General features: G+C 39.3%; 2 protein-coding genes across 3 annotated transcripts in view; one reads left to right on the top strand and one right to left on the bottom strand.

Annotated features, from left to right (window-relative positions):
* The first annotated feature begins 255 nt into the window (after window positions 1–255).
* On the top strand, window positions 256–7737 carry SMIM15 (small integral membrane protein 15). Of its 2 annotated transcripts, none has more exons than XM_063811227.1 (3): window positions 256–4129; window positions 5120–5259; window positions 6147–7737. In XM_063811227.1, the coding sequence occupies exon 1, from the start codon at window positions 3467–3469 to the stop codon at window positions 3902–3904; it is 438 nt and encodes a 145-aa protein (XP_063667297.1). In that variant the 5' UTR covers window positions 256–3466; the 3' UTR covers window positions 3905–4129; window positions 5120–5259; window positions 6147–7737. The 2 variants fall into 2 exon arrangements, with proteins under 2 accessions (XP_063667297.1, XP_003310765.1); XM_003310717.5 differs by having other exon boundaries at window positions 3869–4129.
* A 5590-nt stretch (window positions 7738–13327) lies between these two features.
* The window catches only part of NDUFAF2 (NADH:ubiquinone oxidoreductase complex assembly factor 2), a 209852-nt gene continuing 208099 nt past the window's right edge, over window positions 13328–15080 (bottom strand). The window contains exon 4 of the mRNA XM_517748.7: window positions 13328–13651. Within this exon, the coding sequence (XP_517748.2) occupies window positions 13400–13651 (252 nt within the window). The 3' untranslated portion in view covers window positions 13328–13399. The remainder of the gene's footprint in view (window positions 13652–15080) is intronic.

A 15080-nucleotide genomic window follows, 5' to 3' on the forward strand; every position in this document is an offset into this window, starting at 1 on the left:
CACTTGAACCTGGGAGGTGGAGGCTGCAGTGAGCTGAGATCGCACCACTGCACTCTAGCCTGGGCAAGAGAGCGAGACTCTGCCTCAAAATAAATAAATAAATAAAAATAAATAAATATTACATAAATGTGCCTATTAAGAAATGTTTTGCATTATGTTTCAATGGAAGTAAAAAACCTCACAAAATAAAATTTAGGGAAGAAACCAATTCCATCAAAGTAAGATGCAGGTAAGAGAACTCTCAAAGTCTTTTAGACACACTCAATTTTTATTATTAAACGATATTATTATCTTAATATTATCTGAATCTTATTCTGGTTTCACTACTTACAACTTTGACATGGGTTAGAATGAGATGTAATTTTGTACCAATCAAGGGAAAAATACTTTTTAAGAAAAAAAATGGCATGGGACTGCCACAGGACTTCCATTCTCAATAGACAAAAGAATTTTATAAGGCTCTACTTATAAAATATAATTGCAATAGAGTACACTAGTGCTGAAGAGGCTGGTGGTGTGATATACTACACAGGAATTATCTTATGCAAAGGCAGGCCCTATTTCATTAACAGCATCAGGTTTAGTTAGTTTGGCTAAACTTACATGAATAATATTTTATTTCTTAAAAGTAAATAAAGCAGACCTTATTTCCTTGTTATTCTAAATTCGTATTCTGACAGACATTTGAGAGAATAAAAACCTGATTAAGGATCTTTTCAAACAAAGAAATAAGATCTTGTCCTGGAACAGTGGCTCACACCTGTAGTGCCAGCACTTTGAAAGGCAAAGGCAGGAGGATCACTTCAGGCAAGGAGTTTGGGACCAGCCTGGGCAACAGAGTGAAACCCTGCCTCTAGAAAAAAATTTTTAAAAATTAGTTGGGCATAGTGGCATGCATCTGTAGTCCCAGCTACTCTAGAGGCTGAGGTGGGAGGATCGCTTGAGCCCAGGCAGTCAAGGCTGCAGTGAGCAGTGATGGACCCACTGCACCCCAGCGTGGGTGACTTAGTGAGACCCTGTCTCAAAAAAAAAAAAAAAAATCACTGAAACTCATTCTCTCTAGTTGGGCTTGACTTAGAACTGAATACATTAAGCAGAAAATTAACACTGGTCATAGGTTTAAAAAATAATGAGTATGCTAAGCTGGGCATGGTGGCTTGTGGCTGTAGTCCCAGCTATTCAGAAGGTGAGGAGTGAGGATCCCTTGAGCCCAGGAGTTCGAAGAGGCAGTGGGCTATGATCGCACCACTGCATTCCAGCTGGGCCAGAGCAAGACCGTGTTTAAAAAAAAAAAAAAGGCCAGGCACGGTGGTGGCTCACGCCTGTAATCTCAGCACTTTGGGAGGCCGAGGCGGGTGGATCACGAGGTCAAGAAATCGAGACCATCCTGGCCAAATGGTGAAACCCCATCTATACTAAAAATACAAAAATTAGCTGGGCGTGGTGATGCCCACCTGTAGTCCCAAGTACTCAGAAGGCTGAGGCGGGAGAATCGCTTGAACCTGGGAGGTGGAGGTTGCAGTGAGCCAAGATCGCAGCACTGCACTCCAGCCTGGTGACAGAGACTCCGTCTCAAAATTAAAAAAAAAAAAAAAAGACCTTAAGAAAACTTGCAATAATGTTTCTATCAAATACCTTACTATGCTATTTATTTAAGAAAAATGACCAAATCCAGTCCAATTTACAGATTTTAAAGCTGAAAGGGCATTGGAGATTGCCTAGTATGCTTTCCACATATCTAAGTGGAAACACACTCAGAGTGATTTATCAGAGTATACATAACATTACTATACCATAACTGTGAATCTCAGTTCACGAGCTCAGACTTCTCTTTATGGAAAGTAGTTCACAGTATTTGAATCAATCCTGACACCACCTTTAGTTAAGGCAATGCAGACTGCAGTAAGGAGCTCCACTGTGGCAACCCCTATGCTGTTCCTGGTCTTGCAGACTGTCCTGTAACTTGAAGCTAGATAAGCAAACTTAGATTGTAAAGGCATGGTCTAGATCAGCAGTCTCCAACCTTTCTGGCATCCAGGACTGGTTTCGTGGAAAACAATTTTTCCATGGACGGGGAGGGGGGATGCTTTCAGGATGAAGCTGTTCCACCTCAGATCATCAGGCATTAGATTATCATAAGGAGCGCACAACCTAGATCCCTCGCACATGCAGTTCACATTACGGTTCGCACCATGAGAATCTAATGATGCTGCTGATCTGACAGGAGGCGGAACTTAGACGGAAATGCTCACTCACCCATCGCTCACCTCCTGCTGCGCGGCCCCGTTCCTAACAGGCTGCAAACCAGGTACCAGTCAGTCGTTGGGGACCCCTGGTCTAGAGTACAGCTAAAGAACTACAAAGGCTTTCTCTTTATATGCCCTTCCTTCCTGCCCAAGACTTCTGGGCTTTTAACTAGGGATGCAGCACTGCAAGTATCCGGAGGCAGTAACTGGGAAAACCATCTATCATGATTAAAATAAAACACGCATTGGCCTCTGGAACGAAGGATGTTAAAATAATACATTCTGCCCATCTTGGATTCAAGACTTGGGGAAGTTTTAGAAAAATCAGTTATCTCAAGTAAGTATTCAGTGCACACAATCCAGTGACTGAGTCTACTTTTTCTGGCTAGGCCTAAGCAGCATAGGCTTTGAAACTATCATCCAGGTTTTCAAATAAAAAGGAGTAAGAAAACAACTGCTGGTAATACAACATTACAAACATTAACATATGCCCAGCGAACAGTATCATAGACCGTTAGATTATCTGCCAAAAGCCTGTTCCCTGGTAAATAACAGTTATTGTTGTTTTACCTAAACTAGTTAAACATGTCGCAGCTTGCTCCTGAAAGAGAACATTCTATAGTCTTTGGAGAATCAAACAGTGAAGAGGTCTTGCAACATTTGTCAGAGGTAGTCAAACAGTGCAAGCAATCACAAAATTTGGTCACCAACCAAACCAGATTAGCTAATCTTTCAGTTCCTGTAGATTAGAAGACAATATTAACTCACCCTTTCTGCATGTTGACTTTTGCATCCCTTTATTTGTGTATTGAAAGAACAGGCACCTCTATGGGAACTCTATGCCCTGACAGTTTAATTACTTATCAAGTTTACTCTGGGCCGGTACTGATCATTCTTTCGTGAAACGAATTAGATACTTAAATTAAAAACAAACAACAAAACCCCCCTTTTCACATAGCATGGCGGCATGTCCCTTGGTAACAAGGTTGAGTGGATCCATCAAGGCCCAGCAGCTTGCCTCCTTTTCGTAAGGATGTAACTATTGTCCAACCAGAAGAGAGAGGCATGGAGTGGGATGTGCACCAGGATGAACTCGCCGGAATCGTCAAGGGTCGTTGTGTGACCCTCACCTTGACTTCGGGCGGTTTGTGGGGACCCAACTGCTTTCTTGCCGCTGCTCTTTGGTCTGAGTTTCCCTCAGCCAAACACTTCACCCACCCATGACCCTCCAACTGTCCGGCTACAGCAGGGGATGGGGGTTGTCTTCCGATCGACCTCGGGGGGCAAAGGCAAAAGTCCCTAGCTGCTTCGGAACCGCTCCTCGAGTCCTGAAGCCGCTCCACGCCTCCTCGCCCACCACTTGGTCCCCGCAGGACGTGGCAGTCTCGGGCTCCACCCTGGAAAGGAGCCCGCCCGGGTGCCGTCACCCGCCCCGCGCGGCCTCACCTGCCGCTCCCCGGAAATCTCAGCGCAGCGCTGCCCTGCCCCCGCCCCCACCCTCCCGCGTCCTCCAACTCGAGGTCCCAAGACCCACACAGCAATGGCGCAGCCGGAAACTGGCCCCTAGACTTCCTCACGCCCGGCTGGCGGCGCGGGTCGCCTGTGGGCGGGACGCAAAGGCCGCGACTTCCGCCTTCCTGCTTCCGGTCTGGCGGTGAGTGGGGAGTGGGATCCGATCCCGTGGGGCTATGTAGGGGAAGTTGGTGGCTGCAGCTGCCGTGGTTTTCCCCTGGTGTCCAGCAGAAACGGCGGCGGCGCAAGGTGTGGCTGGGCCAACCCAGGATCTCCCAGGACCCTCCGCTCTGCGCGACAAGGGGCCTGCGCTTGCCAAGGCCGACGGGCAGGAGTGAACGTGGCCTCCGTGGGTCTGCAGCCCCGATAGGGTAAGGAGGGAAGAGTAAGCAAGGGAGAAACGTAAGGAATAAGGGAAAGACAATGGAGGAAGTGCGGACGGCCGTCAAGTGCTACCAGTTGCAGCCGCAGGGGCCACGCGGGTCTGGTTGGGAGATCGAGCCTGGTCGATCCGTTTTGGGCGGAAGAGTAGGATTCATTCCTGAAAGTGTGGAGGCGCGAGCGTTTGGGTCTGAAGTTGAGTTGCAGGGAGATGTGTGGCCTGTGGACCATGGCTCTTTTACTGCAAAGTTCTTTTGCTTATTTCTGAAACTTACATTGTTTATTCGCTACTGGGCTGGAGAAGGTGAAGGCAGATCGATCTCAGTAGTACCTAATTCTAACTGTATGGGTGAGGTCGTATGAAGTCCAGGAGCTAAGATATTTAATGTATTAGGCACTTTCATGTGTGTTCAGTTGAAAATCGTGGGGAAGATATAATTAAAACTAGTCACAGTTTTCTTGGGGTAATGGGACTGTGGGTGAATTACTATAATTTGTTTGGTTATGTCTTCTAATTTTTTAAGTAAAGGACACAAATTGTATGATGGACCCAAAAAAACCTTTATAAAGAGTAAGATGAGCTGTTTGATTTTGTAGTGGTGTACCTAATCCAGTAAATAAATGAGTGGCAACATTTTTAGTATAAAAAGTTGAAAATCTAGGAACGGATACGCTGTGTAAGTCAGTCAGTGAGCCAACTTGTCTCCCGTATGTCAATGAACTAAAAAAATTTTATTATTGAAATAAGTAACTTAGTAAAATACTTGATTTCCAGTAATTAGGATTTTCTTACAGAGCATTTGCAATTGTAAATTCAAATGAGGAAGAAACGTATTAAATTACTATACTGGATAGGCAATTTTAGATGTCATATAGGTTGCATATATACAATATAGAAATTTTCCATTTAAAATTTTATTACAATTATCCTGAAATTGTGACTTAAATTTTGTTTTATTTTTTGTATTCTTTCCAACTAGCCAATTGTACAGAATTTAAACCGTCTCTCAGATGTGTACAGTAGAACTCAAGAAGACAGACTACCAAGGGTCATCTGAAGTCGTGATTGGGTCTCTAATAACACCAGGACAAAGTTAAGGGATCACTACTCAAGCATAAGGTAGATGATTTTTTAAAAAAATTCCAGTTGAAATTGTAAGTGGATGTATATACACTCATTCCCTACCCAGGTATTCTAATTCTCCACTTTGAATAGCGGTTGACACAAACATGAAAGGGAGAAAAGCCTCTGGGGCAAAATAGAAAACGTCACTCAAGTCACATAATCCTCATTTGCCAGTTGCCTTTTCCTTACACTCAAAAAGGAACAAAACACATGGCATCTGTTAAGGCTACTTTCTCATTTATTAAATTAGGCTTATTCCAACAGAGGTCCTCAAAGCTGAAAGGGCATAAAATAGCACAGTTCTTTTTGCTTCTTTGGCATATTAATGCGATGTCATGACTCCCTTACCCTCTCTTTCCCATTCGGGGAAATAGTCATCTCTCCTTCTCTGCGAGCATTTCACATGCTCTGTTGCTTGTCCTTTTCAAACACCAAATTTGCTGATTTGTATTTTTGTTAATTAGTAATACTAAGGATATGTCAAAAAATGACAAACTGTATTCAGCTGTTTCCTGGAATGACCACAGAAAACTCAAGATTTTTATAAAAGCCTCCTCCTAAATAAAGTTTGTCTTGAATATAGGAGGCATGTGAGAATGCATAGTCCTTATGACAGAGTCACATGGCTTTTTAAAATCTTCTATAACTTTACCTCTTTGAAGTGTCACTATTCTGGCTGTACTAGATGAATTACTTTTTCCTAACCAGAGATACTAGTCCTTATTACAATAGTACTAAGTTGTACTTTTTAAAAAAGCAAACTGAGTGATAATGGAATCCTGAGTTAACTGGTTGTGTGAGGAAACTTTTTCAAAATTTGATTAACCACATAGTCTTTTCTCCTGTTTTTTTCCTCTGTGTTCTCCACCCGCCTCCCCCAGCCCCAGTTTTCATAAGACTGCTGTGAAGATGTTTGATATAAAGGCTTGGGCTGAGTATGTTGTGGAATGGGCTGCAAAGGACCCCTATGGCTTCCTTACAACCGTTATTTTGGCCCTTACTCCACTGTTCCTAGCAAGTGCTGTACTGTCTTGGAAATTGGCCAAGATGATTGAGGCCAGGGAGAAGGAGCAAAAGAAGAAGCAAAAACGCCAAGAAAACATTGCAAAAGCTAAACGACTAAAAAAGGATTGAAGGACTGAACAGGCTTTGCAACCAGAAGAAAATCATTTGGAAAATTATGCAGCTTTGGAAGAATCCACTAAAGTTTCTTCTTTGGATTTCTTGACAGTATGATTTAGTAAATGAAATTTGACCAAATGGAAGAATCATGTTAGTTCTGACCTCAATACTATAGTAACTTTTAGGCGTGGGTGTAGAAGTTTATAGGTTTCTATTGACAGTTATTGTAAATTAGCATTTACTGTGGTACAAATTCTTTATAACTGACTTAGTCATTTGCCGCTTAGCAGTTTATATACTGAAATGAAAACATCTTGTGGGGAAAAGTGACTTTAGATTATGAACTCAATTCAAATGAACTCTATTTAAAATGGGGTCCTATTTTGGACAAAGGAAATTAAGAATGTAAAAGTCAGAACAGTCTTGAGGTAAAAAGTGTGCTTTGGCTTAAAAGGGATACAGTATATTAATTACATCTTTTATTATTATTGTTTATTTCTTAGAATCATTTCTGGCTTTCTCAAAACAAAATAATATTAATGAGTACTTCTATTTGCTGCATTTTTCTTAGTACAGCCTTTGAGACAGCTGGTAATTATAAGTCATTTTCCATTTTTTAAAACATAATTTTATAAAGAATTCTCTTATCTCGACTATGTAGAATACCACCTACTGGACAGAACAATTTTTGTACTCACAAACACTGCCATTTTCTTAGAGATGGCTTGAGAGGAGTAACACTATGGTTTAAAGCTTGCAGTAAAAATGCCAAACACTGTAGTACCTTGGAACCCAGTTTATTCTTGTGCTAAGCAGAACTGTAAAATAGTTAAAATGTCTTACCAAGTAATTCGCCGATTACAAAGACACCATTTGTTTATTTCATTCTTTGTTTTAACTCATGTGGTAGTGATATTTAATACTTTCTGATCAAACAGGTTCAAAGTAAAACGTTAAATTTCACATTTCTTTTAAAGAACTCTTCAAGTGTAACAGTTATGCCATACTTCATAAGTGGTAAAGGTATAAAATTTGGAAACATTTTGTTGGGCATAGTAGTGATTGGGTGAAAAGGATAAATTATATCAAAATGAGAATGTGCTGTAATTGGAAGTAGGGAGCTAAAGGATGTTTCTTTCAGTTTAGTAGAACTGGAACGTTTTACTATTAAACATGGCTTTTATAAATGCATGGTCCAGTAATTTTATTCACTGTTAGTATTTAATTCACTGTCAGCTTATTAATGTTTTCTGTGCCCATTAATGAATTTTAAATTACAAAAAATTGTCCAGCAGCTACAGTTTAAAAATGAAACTAGACATTAAAATAAATTTGATAATTTTTTATAAAGAGGTCCTGGATTTTTTTTTTTTTTTTTGGAGGAACTAACATTTTAAGTTACATTATGTTATGCAAGTTAGAATTTCAGTTACAGCTAAGCATACTTGTAAAATTTCAGGACTGTATCTCTCAGAACCTAAGGACCACTGAAATGTTTATGGACCAGTTTGAATAACACTTAATGCTATTCTTTTAGATTATCAGTCTCTACTTGGTGCCAGTGTGAGCAACACATTATAACTCAAGGCACTGAAATTATTCAGTGTTAAGATATATCTATAATATGTTTGGTTTTCTGCAATCAAGCTGTTCATGGAAAGAATTTATGTACATGTTTTACTTAGGGTCACATTTTAGCGTAAAAGTATTGAAGCAAAGGATATAGTCATAATTCTCAGTTACCTACTAAAGTTATGGTTTCATCAATTCTGTTGTAACAACTTAAAGGTATTTAAAGGTCTGTTTTTCTATAATTTATTAGTCTTAACACATGCCAATTTTGTATTTGTTTGACATATGCTTTTTTTCCCCACTTTTTTCCATCATTTAGAGAGCCTTTCTATATATGTGAGATTCATACTTTACTGTGTGTGTGTATGTGTGTGTGTGTGTGTGTGTAAGGGGCTGGAGTATAGAGAATATTGTGAGGTTTGGGATTCTTCAGAAAAATCACCTCTCACTGCAACAGAGTACTGTTGTTAAAGAATCCCATTTGCTATTATCTAGAATACTTTTAAGAAATTGTTTACTTATTACATTGTTTCTGAAGTTCTGAGAACTAAGTACAATCAATTACCATTCTAAAGCTGGTCTTGGGGGAGAAAGAAAGCTGTCCCCTGGCTGCCTCTAACAAACATTTTATCAAAAATCAGCAAATAAATAAAAGTTTGTATGTCAGAACTTGAGCCATAGTATCCATGATAACTTTCAGCATATTACTAGTTATCAGATATATAAGGACATTTTAAATTTTACTTGTTTATAATAAGCAAACTAGAAATAAGCACAGGAGGCCGGGTGCGGTGGCTCATGTCTGTAATCCCATCACTTTGGGAGGCCAAGGCGGGCAGATCACAAGGTCAGGAGTTCAAGACCACCCTGGCCAACATGATGAAACCCTATCTCTACTAAAAATACAAAAATCAGCTGGGTGTGGTGGCGTGCACCTGTAATCCCAGTTACTGGGGAGGCTGAGGCAGAAGAATTGCTTGAACCCAGGAGGTAGAGGTTGCAGTGAGCCAAGATCATGCTACTGCACTCCAGCCTGGCGACAGAGCGAGGCTCTGTCTCAAAAAAAAAGCACAGGAAGCTGTGGGCTGGAAACCTAATGTTGAAATAGACCTTATATTTTATATGGTTCTAAGTTGGAGGCAATTTGATCCTATTTAGGAATGATTGCTTTTATATTTGCTACTGGTTATAGAATCATGCTACTTTACTTCATATCTGGAATAAATATTTAAGGACAAATTCTGCATTTCTCAAACATATTAAAAGGGATCACATGGTCAAATACCCAAAGTTTGGGAAACACAGACTATATGGTAAACATTTGCAAAAGGTGTATATGGAATGCAATTAATGAGATAACAGGAATTTGGCAGTAGAAACACTAGTGTGTTAAAACATTTACAGTTTTCTCTACAATCCAGTCTAGGAGTTAAGAACATCTTAATCTCAATTCACAGTCCCAACTATATCACAAATTGTATCTCCTTTTTTTTTTTTTTTTTTTTTTTAAGAGACAGAGTCATGCTCTGTCACCAGGCTGGAGTACAGTGGCCTGATGATAGTTCACTGCAGCCTTGAAATCCTGGGCTCAAGTGATCCTCCCACCTCAACCTCCCAAGTAGCTGGGACTGCAGGTACACACCATCATGCCCAGCTAATTAAAAAAAAATTTTGCCGCAGGGCGTGGTGGCTCATGCCTGTAATCCAAGCACTTTGGGAGGCTGAGGCGGCTGGATTACCTGAGGTCAGGAGTTTGAGACCAGCCTGGCCAACATGGTCTCGAATGGGGTCATGAAACTCCGTCTCTATTAAAAGTACAAAAATTAGCTGGGTGTGGTTGCGCCCATCTGTAATCCCAGCTAGTCAGGAGGCTGAGGCAGGAGAATCGCTTGAACCCTGGAGGTGAAGGTTGCAGTGAGCCGAGATGGCACCACTGCACTCCATCTCAAAAAAAAAAAAAATTTTTTTTATAGAGATGGGGTCTCGCTATGTTGCCCAGGCTGGTCTCAAATGCCAGGCCTCAAGCAATCCTCCCATCTTTGCCTCCCAAAGCACTGGAATTACAGGTCTGAGCAACCCTGCTGGCTGTATAGATCTCCTTTCATATTACCTAGTGACTAGTTCCTTTTTTGCCTCTGTGGTAAAATGTAGTATCACTTTGTAATGATGTAATAAGATAAAATATTTAACCTGATATTATATAACAGGGCTGCTGGAATGTTGGGCTTTTTGTCATTAAGTGTGGTGATTTTGTCATTTGATTACTTGTTTTAGTATAAATGTTTTATGCAGTTTTATGTTTCTGTAGTGTATTTCTTAGGCAGTTAAAATTTTTACCTGCTATTAAGTAAAAATTTTAATTTATATGTTTTTAGGCATTCATTGTTAATGCTTAACCCAGATATTCAGAGCATAAAAATTTGGGTCATTCAAAAATCTTAATCTGATAAGCAACTTCAGCAAAGTCTCAGGATACAAAATCAATGTGCAAAAATTACAAGCATTCCTACACACCAAGAAAGACAAACAGAGAGCCAAATCATGAGTGAACTCCCATTCACAATTACTACAAAGAGAATAAAACACCTAGGAATCCAACTTACAAGGGATGTGAAGGACCTCTTCCAGGAGAACTACAAACCACTGCTCAACGAGATAAAAGAGGACACAAACAAATGGAAGAACATTCCAGGCTCATGGGTAGGAAGAATCAATATCGTGAAAACGGTCATACTGCCCAAGGTAATTTATAGATTCAATGCTATCCCCATCAAGCTACCACTGAGTTTCTTCATAGAATTGGAAAAAACTACTTTAAATTTCATATGGAACCAAAAATCTTTTTTTTGCCCACATTGCCAAAACAATCCTAAGCCAAAAGAATAAAGCAGGAGGTATCACGCCACCTGACTTTAAAGTATAAGGCTACAGTAACCAAAACGCATGGTACTGGTAACAAAACAGATATATAGACCAATGGAACAGAACAGAGCCTCAGAAATAACACCACACATCTACAACCATCTGATCTTTGACAAACCTGACAAAAACAAGACATGGGGAAAGGATTCCCTATTTAACAAATAGTGCTGGGAAAACTGGCTAGCCATATGTAGAAAGCTGAAACTGGATCCCTTCCTTACACGTTATACAAAAATTAACTCAAGATAAATTAAAGACTTAAATGTTAGACCTAAAACCATAAAAACCCTAGAAGAAAACCTAGGCAGTACTATTCAGGACATAGGCATGGGTAATGACTTCATGACGAAAACACCAAAAGCAATGGCAACAAAAGCCAAAATTGACAAATGGGATCTAATTAAACTAAAGAGCTTCTGCACAGCAAAAGAAACTATCATCAGAGTGAACAGGCAACCTACAGAATGGGAGAAAATTTTTGCAATCTACCCATCTGACAAAGGGCTAATATCCAGAGTCTACAAAGAACTTAAACAAATTTACAAGAAAAAAAACAACCCCATCAAAAAGTGGGCAAAGGATATGAACAGACACTTCTCAAAAGAAGACATTTATGCAGCCAACAGACACATGAAAAAATGCTCATCATCACTGGCCATCAGAGAAATGCAAATCAAAACCACAATGAGATACCATCTCATGCCAGTTAGAACGGTGATCATTAAAAAGTCAGGAAACAACAGATACTGGAGAGGATGTGGAGAAATAGAACAGTTTTACACTGTTGGTGGGAGTGTAAATTAGTTCAACCATTGTGGAAGACAGTATGGCGATTCCTCAAGGATCTAGAACTAGAAATACCATTTGACTCAGCAATCCCATTACTGGGTATATACCCAAGGATTATAAATCATGCTACTATAAAGACACATGGACACGTATGTTTATTGCAGCACTATTCACAATAACAAAGACTTGGAACCAACCCAAATGTCCATCAATGATAGACTGGATCAAGAAAATGTGGCACATATACACCATGGAATACTATGCAGCCATAAAAAAGGATGAGTTCATGTCCTTTGCAGGGACATGGATGAAGCTGGAAACCATCAGTCTCAGCAAAACATCTCAAAGACAGAAAACCAAACAACACGTGTTCTCTCTGATTAGTGGGAGCTGAACAATGAGAACACATGGACACAGGGAGGGGAACATCACACACTGGGGCCTGTTGGGGGGTGGGGGTCTAGAGGAGGGATAGCATTAGGAGAAATACCTAATGTAAATGATGAGTTGATGGGTGCAGCAAACCAACATGGCACATGTATACCTATGTAACAAACCTGCATGTTGTGCACATGTACCCTAGAACTTAAAGTATAATAATAAAAAAATACAAAAGAAAATAAAAGCATTTGTAATCTCACACACACACACACACACACACACACACACACAAATTTGGGTCATTCGTTCAGCAAATATTGAGCATCTATTGTATGCCAAACATTGTGAGAAAAACTGTTTTAGAATAACAACAAAAACTTGGTTGTACACTCCAGAAAATGTGTGGCCCTTTTAATGTACTTTTGTATGTAATGTTTTAACATGTACATTGTCTTCTGTCTTCTAGTGAAATTAATTTCTGCTTTTTGAGAGCTTTCCCCAATTTTCTATTTTTTCAAAGTAATTTTCGTTCTCATGGAACTCCAGTTATTGCATTATTTCTTTCTCTACTGTCCTTTCAGACTTTGTTATGGATTGTATACTTCTATTGGTCCTAATTCCTCTCTTCAAATTCCAACTAGAGGCCCACCATAAGCTAGCTTTTGTCCCATCCTCTCATCAAGGTCTTAGTGGTTTTTTTCACTTATCAACTAAGTTTTCTTTGCCTCTACATGTTTTATCCAAGTTCACATTTTTGATTAGTCTTTTAGAATCTTACAGGTCACCTCTCCAGAAATAAGAATCTTCATTCTTTTTTCTCCTATATTTGATCAGTTGGGAGAGCTCACTATTTTACCCTCATTATTTGTACCCAGTTCTATCTATGAGTGGTTCCCAAATGATCATAAAGATCCAAAATGTACTAAGCATTCACAGCTACAGGATCCTTCTCAAGGGAGTAATCCAAAGAGGGAAAAATATTTACCCTCATTATTTGTACCCAGTTCTATCTATGAGTGGTTCCCAAATGATCATAAAGATCCAAAATGTACTAAGCATTCACAGCTACAGGATCCTTCTCAAGGGAGTAATCCAAAGAGGGAAAAACAAATCTAAGCAAATTCATAAATAACAATGACTAAGTCAAATGAAGGATTTAAGTCTAAAAGAAGTTAGGTTTCTATAGTACATAATCTCACATTTCTTGTGCATACTAAAAATGAACTCAAGATTAATAGAATAGGAAACTACTGTACATTCAGAAAATACAAGGTAATTAACTTTTCACTTCTTTTATTTGTTAAAATAGTCACATCCATATACATGAAAAGATTTGACCATAATGCATTCATTGATTGTGGCTCTTGCCATCTCGTGGCATCCAGGATCCTGGCTGAAAGGTTTTACCAGTGCTGCTGGGAGCCACTGAGGGTTCTTCCTTTCCAAAGTATGGAGCAGAGGCATGGCCTTTAATTTGAGTTTGAACTGGTGGAGGCAGGAGTTCCTCACTGGTCTCTTTACTAAGGAGTTTTTCTTTTTCATAAAAATCTTGGCTTTTTATTTTGATTTCTTCTCTGTGTTTTTCATTCTTTAGTATTTCCTGCATGTATATATAAATGGAAGAAATTATTAAATTTCTAGTTAAAAAAAGTTTTTATAAAAATAGCCAATAAAAATAAAATACATTATATACATATAAATATATACATACATAACTTTGCATTTAAATAATATACAGGTATGTATATAAGTTTGAAAAAGCTGTATGATTACATACTAATGTTACATAAACAGTTCTGTCCTGATTTTATGCTATAATAGACATGAAGCACCCCACAGTAGAAATATTTACTACCCAAAAAATGAAACAAACAAATGTGAAATATTACACAGAAGCCTGAGACATTCTATGAAAGATTTCCTAAGCTTAACACTGATTTCTGCCCTAAAACTCAGTGACTGTACTTTTCCACTGGTGAGAAAGAAGTGCTCTGACTACCCTTTTTTTTTTTTCTTTGCCGTTCAGATGTGTGAATACTAACGTCACCCTCTGTAGTACCAGAACCAAGCCTCATCTATTAATATTTCCCTTTCTCTTCTGGAGTGGTATGGCAGGAAAGGAGGAGGATAGGAATGGAATCAGGGTTTGCCATGCCCTAGACACTGTTGCAGAGAGGTTCTTTGCTATTGGAAATACTTTCTCAAATCTGTGCAAACAGATTGTACAATGCAGTTCTGTTCCTCAGAATTCTATCTAGGAGGATCTATACCCAAAATTACAATCAATCCTTTGTTACTGTATTTCCTTGAATAAAAGATCATCACATTTAAGAAGCATCACTATAGCATTAAGAAAGGCAAATTCCACACATAGTTTCAGAGATATTAATATTTGAAAAGATACGTATCTTAAAAATAAATGCAATACAGTCATTACATCTTTGGTCTTTATTCATTCCTTCTGTGTTTTGTTGTTGTTGTTGTTTGTTTTGTTTTTTTTGTTTTTTTGAGACGGAGTTTTGCTCTTGTTGCCCAGGCTGGAGTACAATGGTGTGATCTCGGCTTACCGCAACCTCGGCTCACCGCAACCTCGGCTCACCGCAATCTCCACCTTCCAGGTTCAAGTGATTCTCCTGCCTCAGCCTCCCGAGTAGCTGGGATTACAGGCATGTGCCACCACACCCAGCTAATTTTGTATTTTTAGTAGAAACGGGGTTTCTCCATGTTGGTCAGGCTGGTCTCGAACTCCTGACCTCAGGTGATCTGCCCGCCTCAGCCTCCCAAAGTGCTGGGATTACAGGCATGAGCCACCACGCCTGGTCCATTCCTTCTGATTTTACAATGCATTTCTAAATGTGTGAAATTTTTTAATGTTCTTTTTGCTTACCTGTATTATCTAATTTTTAAGAATATGTTATTTGTAATGTGAAATTAGAATGTTAATGTAACTAATATCTGACAACACTGACCAAAAAAAAAAGTTCTGTCAAGTATTTTTAAAATTTCAAAACTTTTAAAAAATGTCACTT

The sequence above is a fragment of the Pan troglodytes genome, chromosome 4 (genome assembly GCF_028858775.2).
Source record: "Pan troglodytes isolate AG18354 chromosome 4, NHGRI_mPanTro3-v2.0_pri, whole genome shotgun sequence".
Classification (NCBI taxonomy): domain Eukaryota; kingdom Metazoa; phylum Chordata; class Mammalia; order Primates; family Hominidae; genus Pan; species Pan troglodytes.

What these genes read in the sequence shown, in the direction of transcription:
- SMIM15 (XM_063811227.1), top strand. Translation starts at nt 3,467, where the DNA reads ATGACCCTCCAACTGTCCGGCTACAGCAGGGGATGGGGGTTGTCTTCC.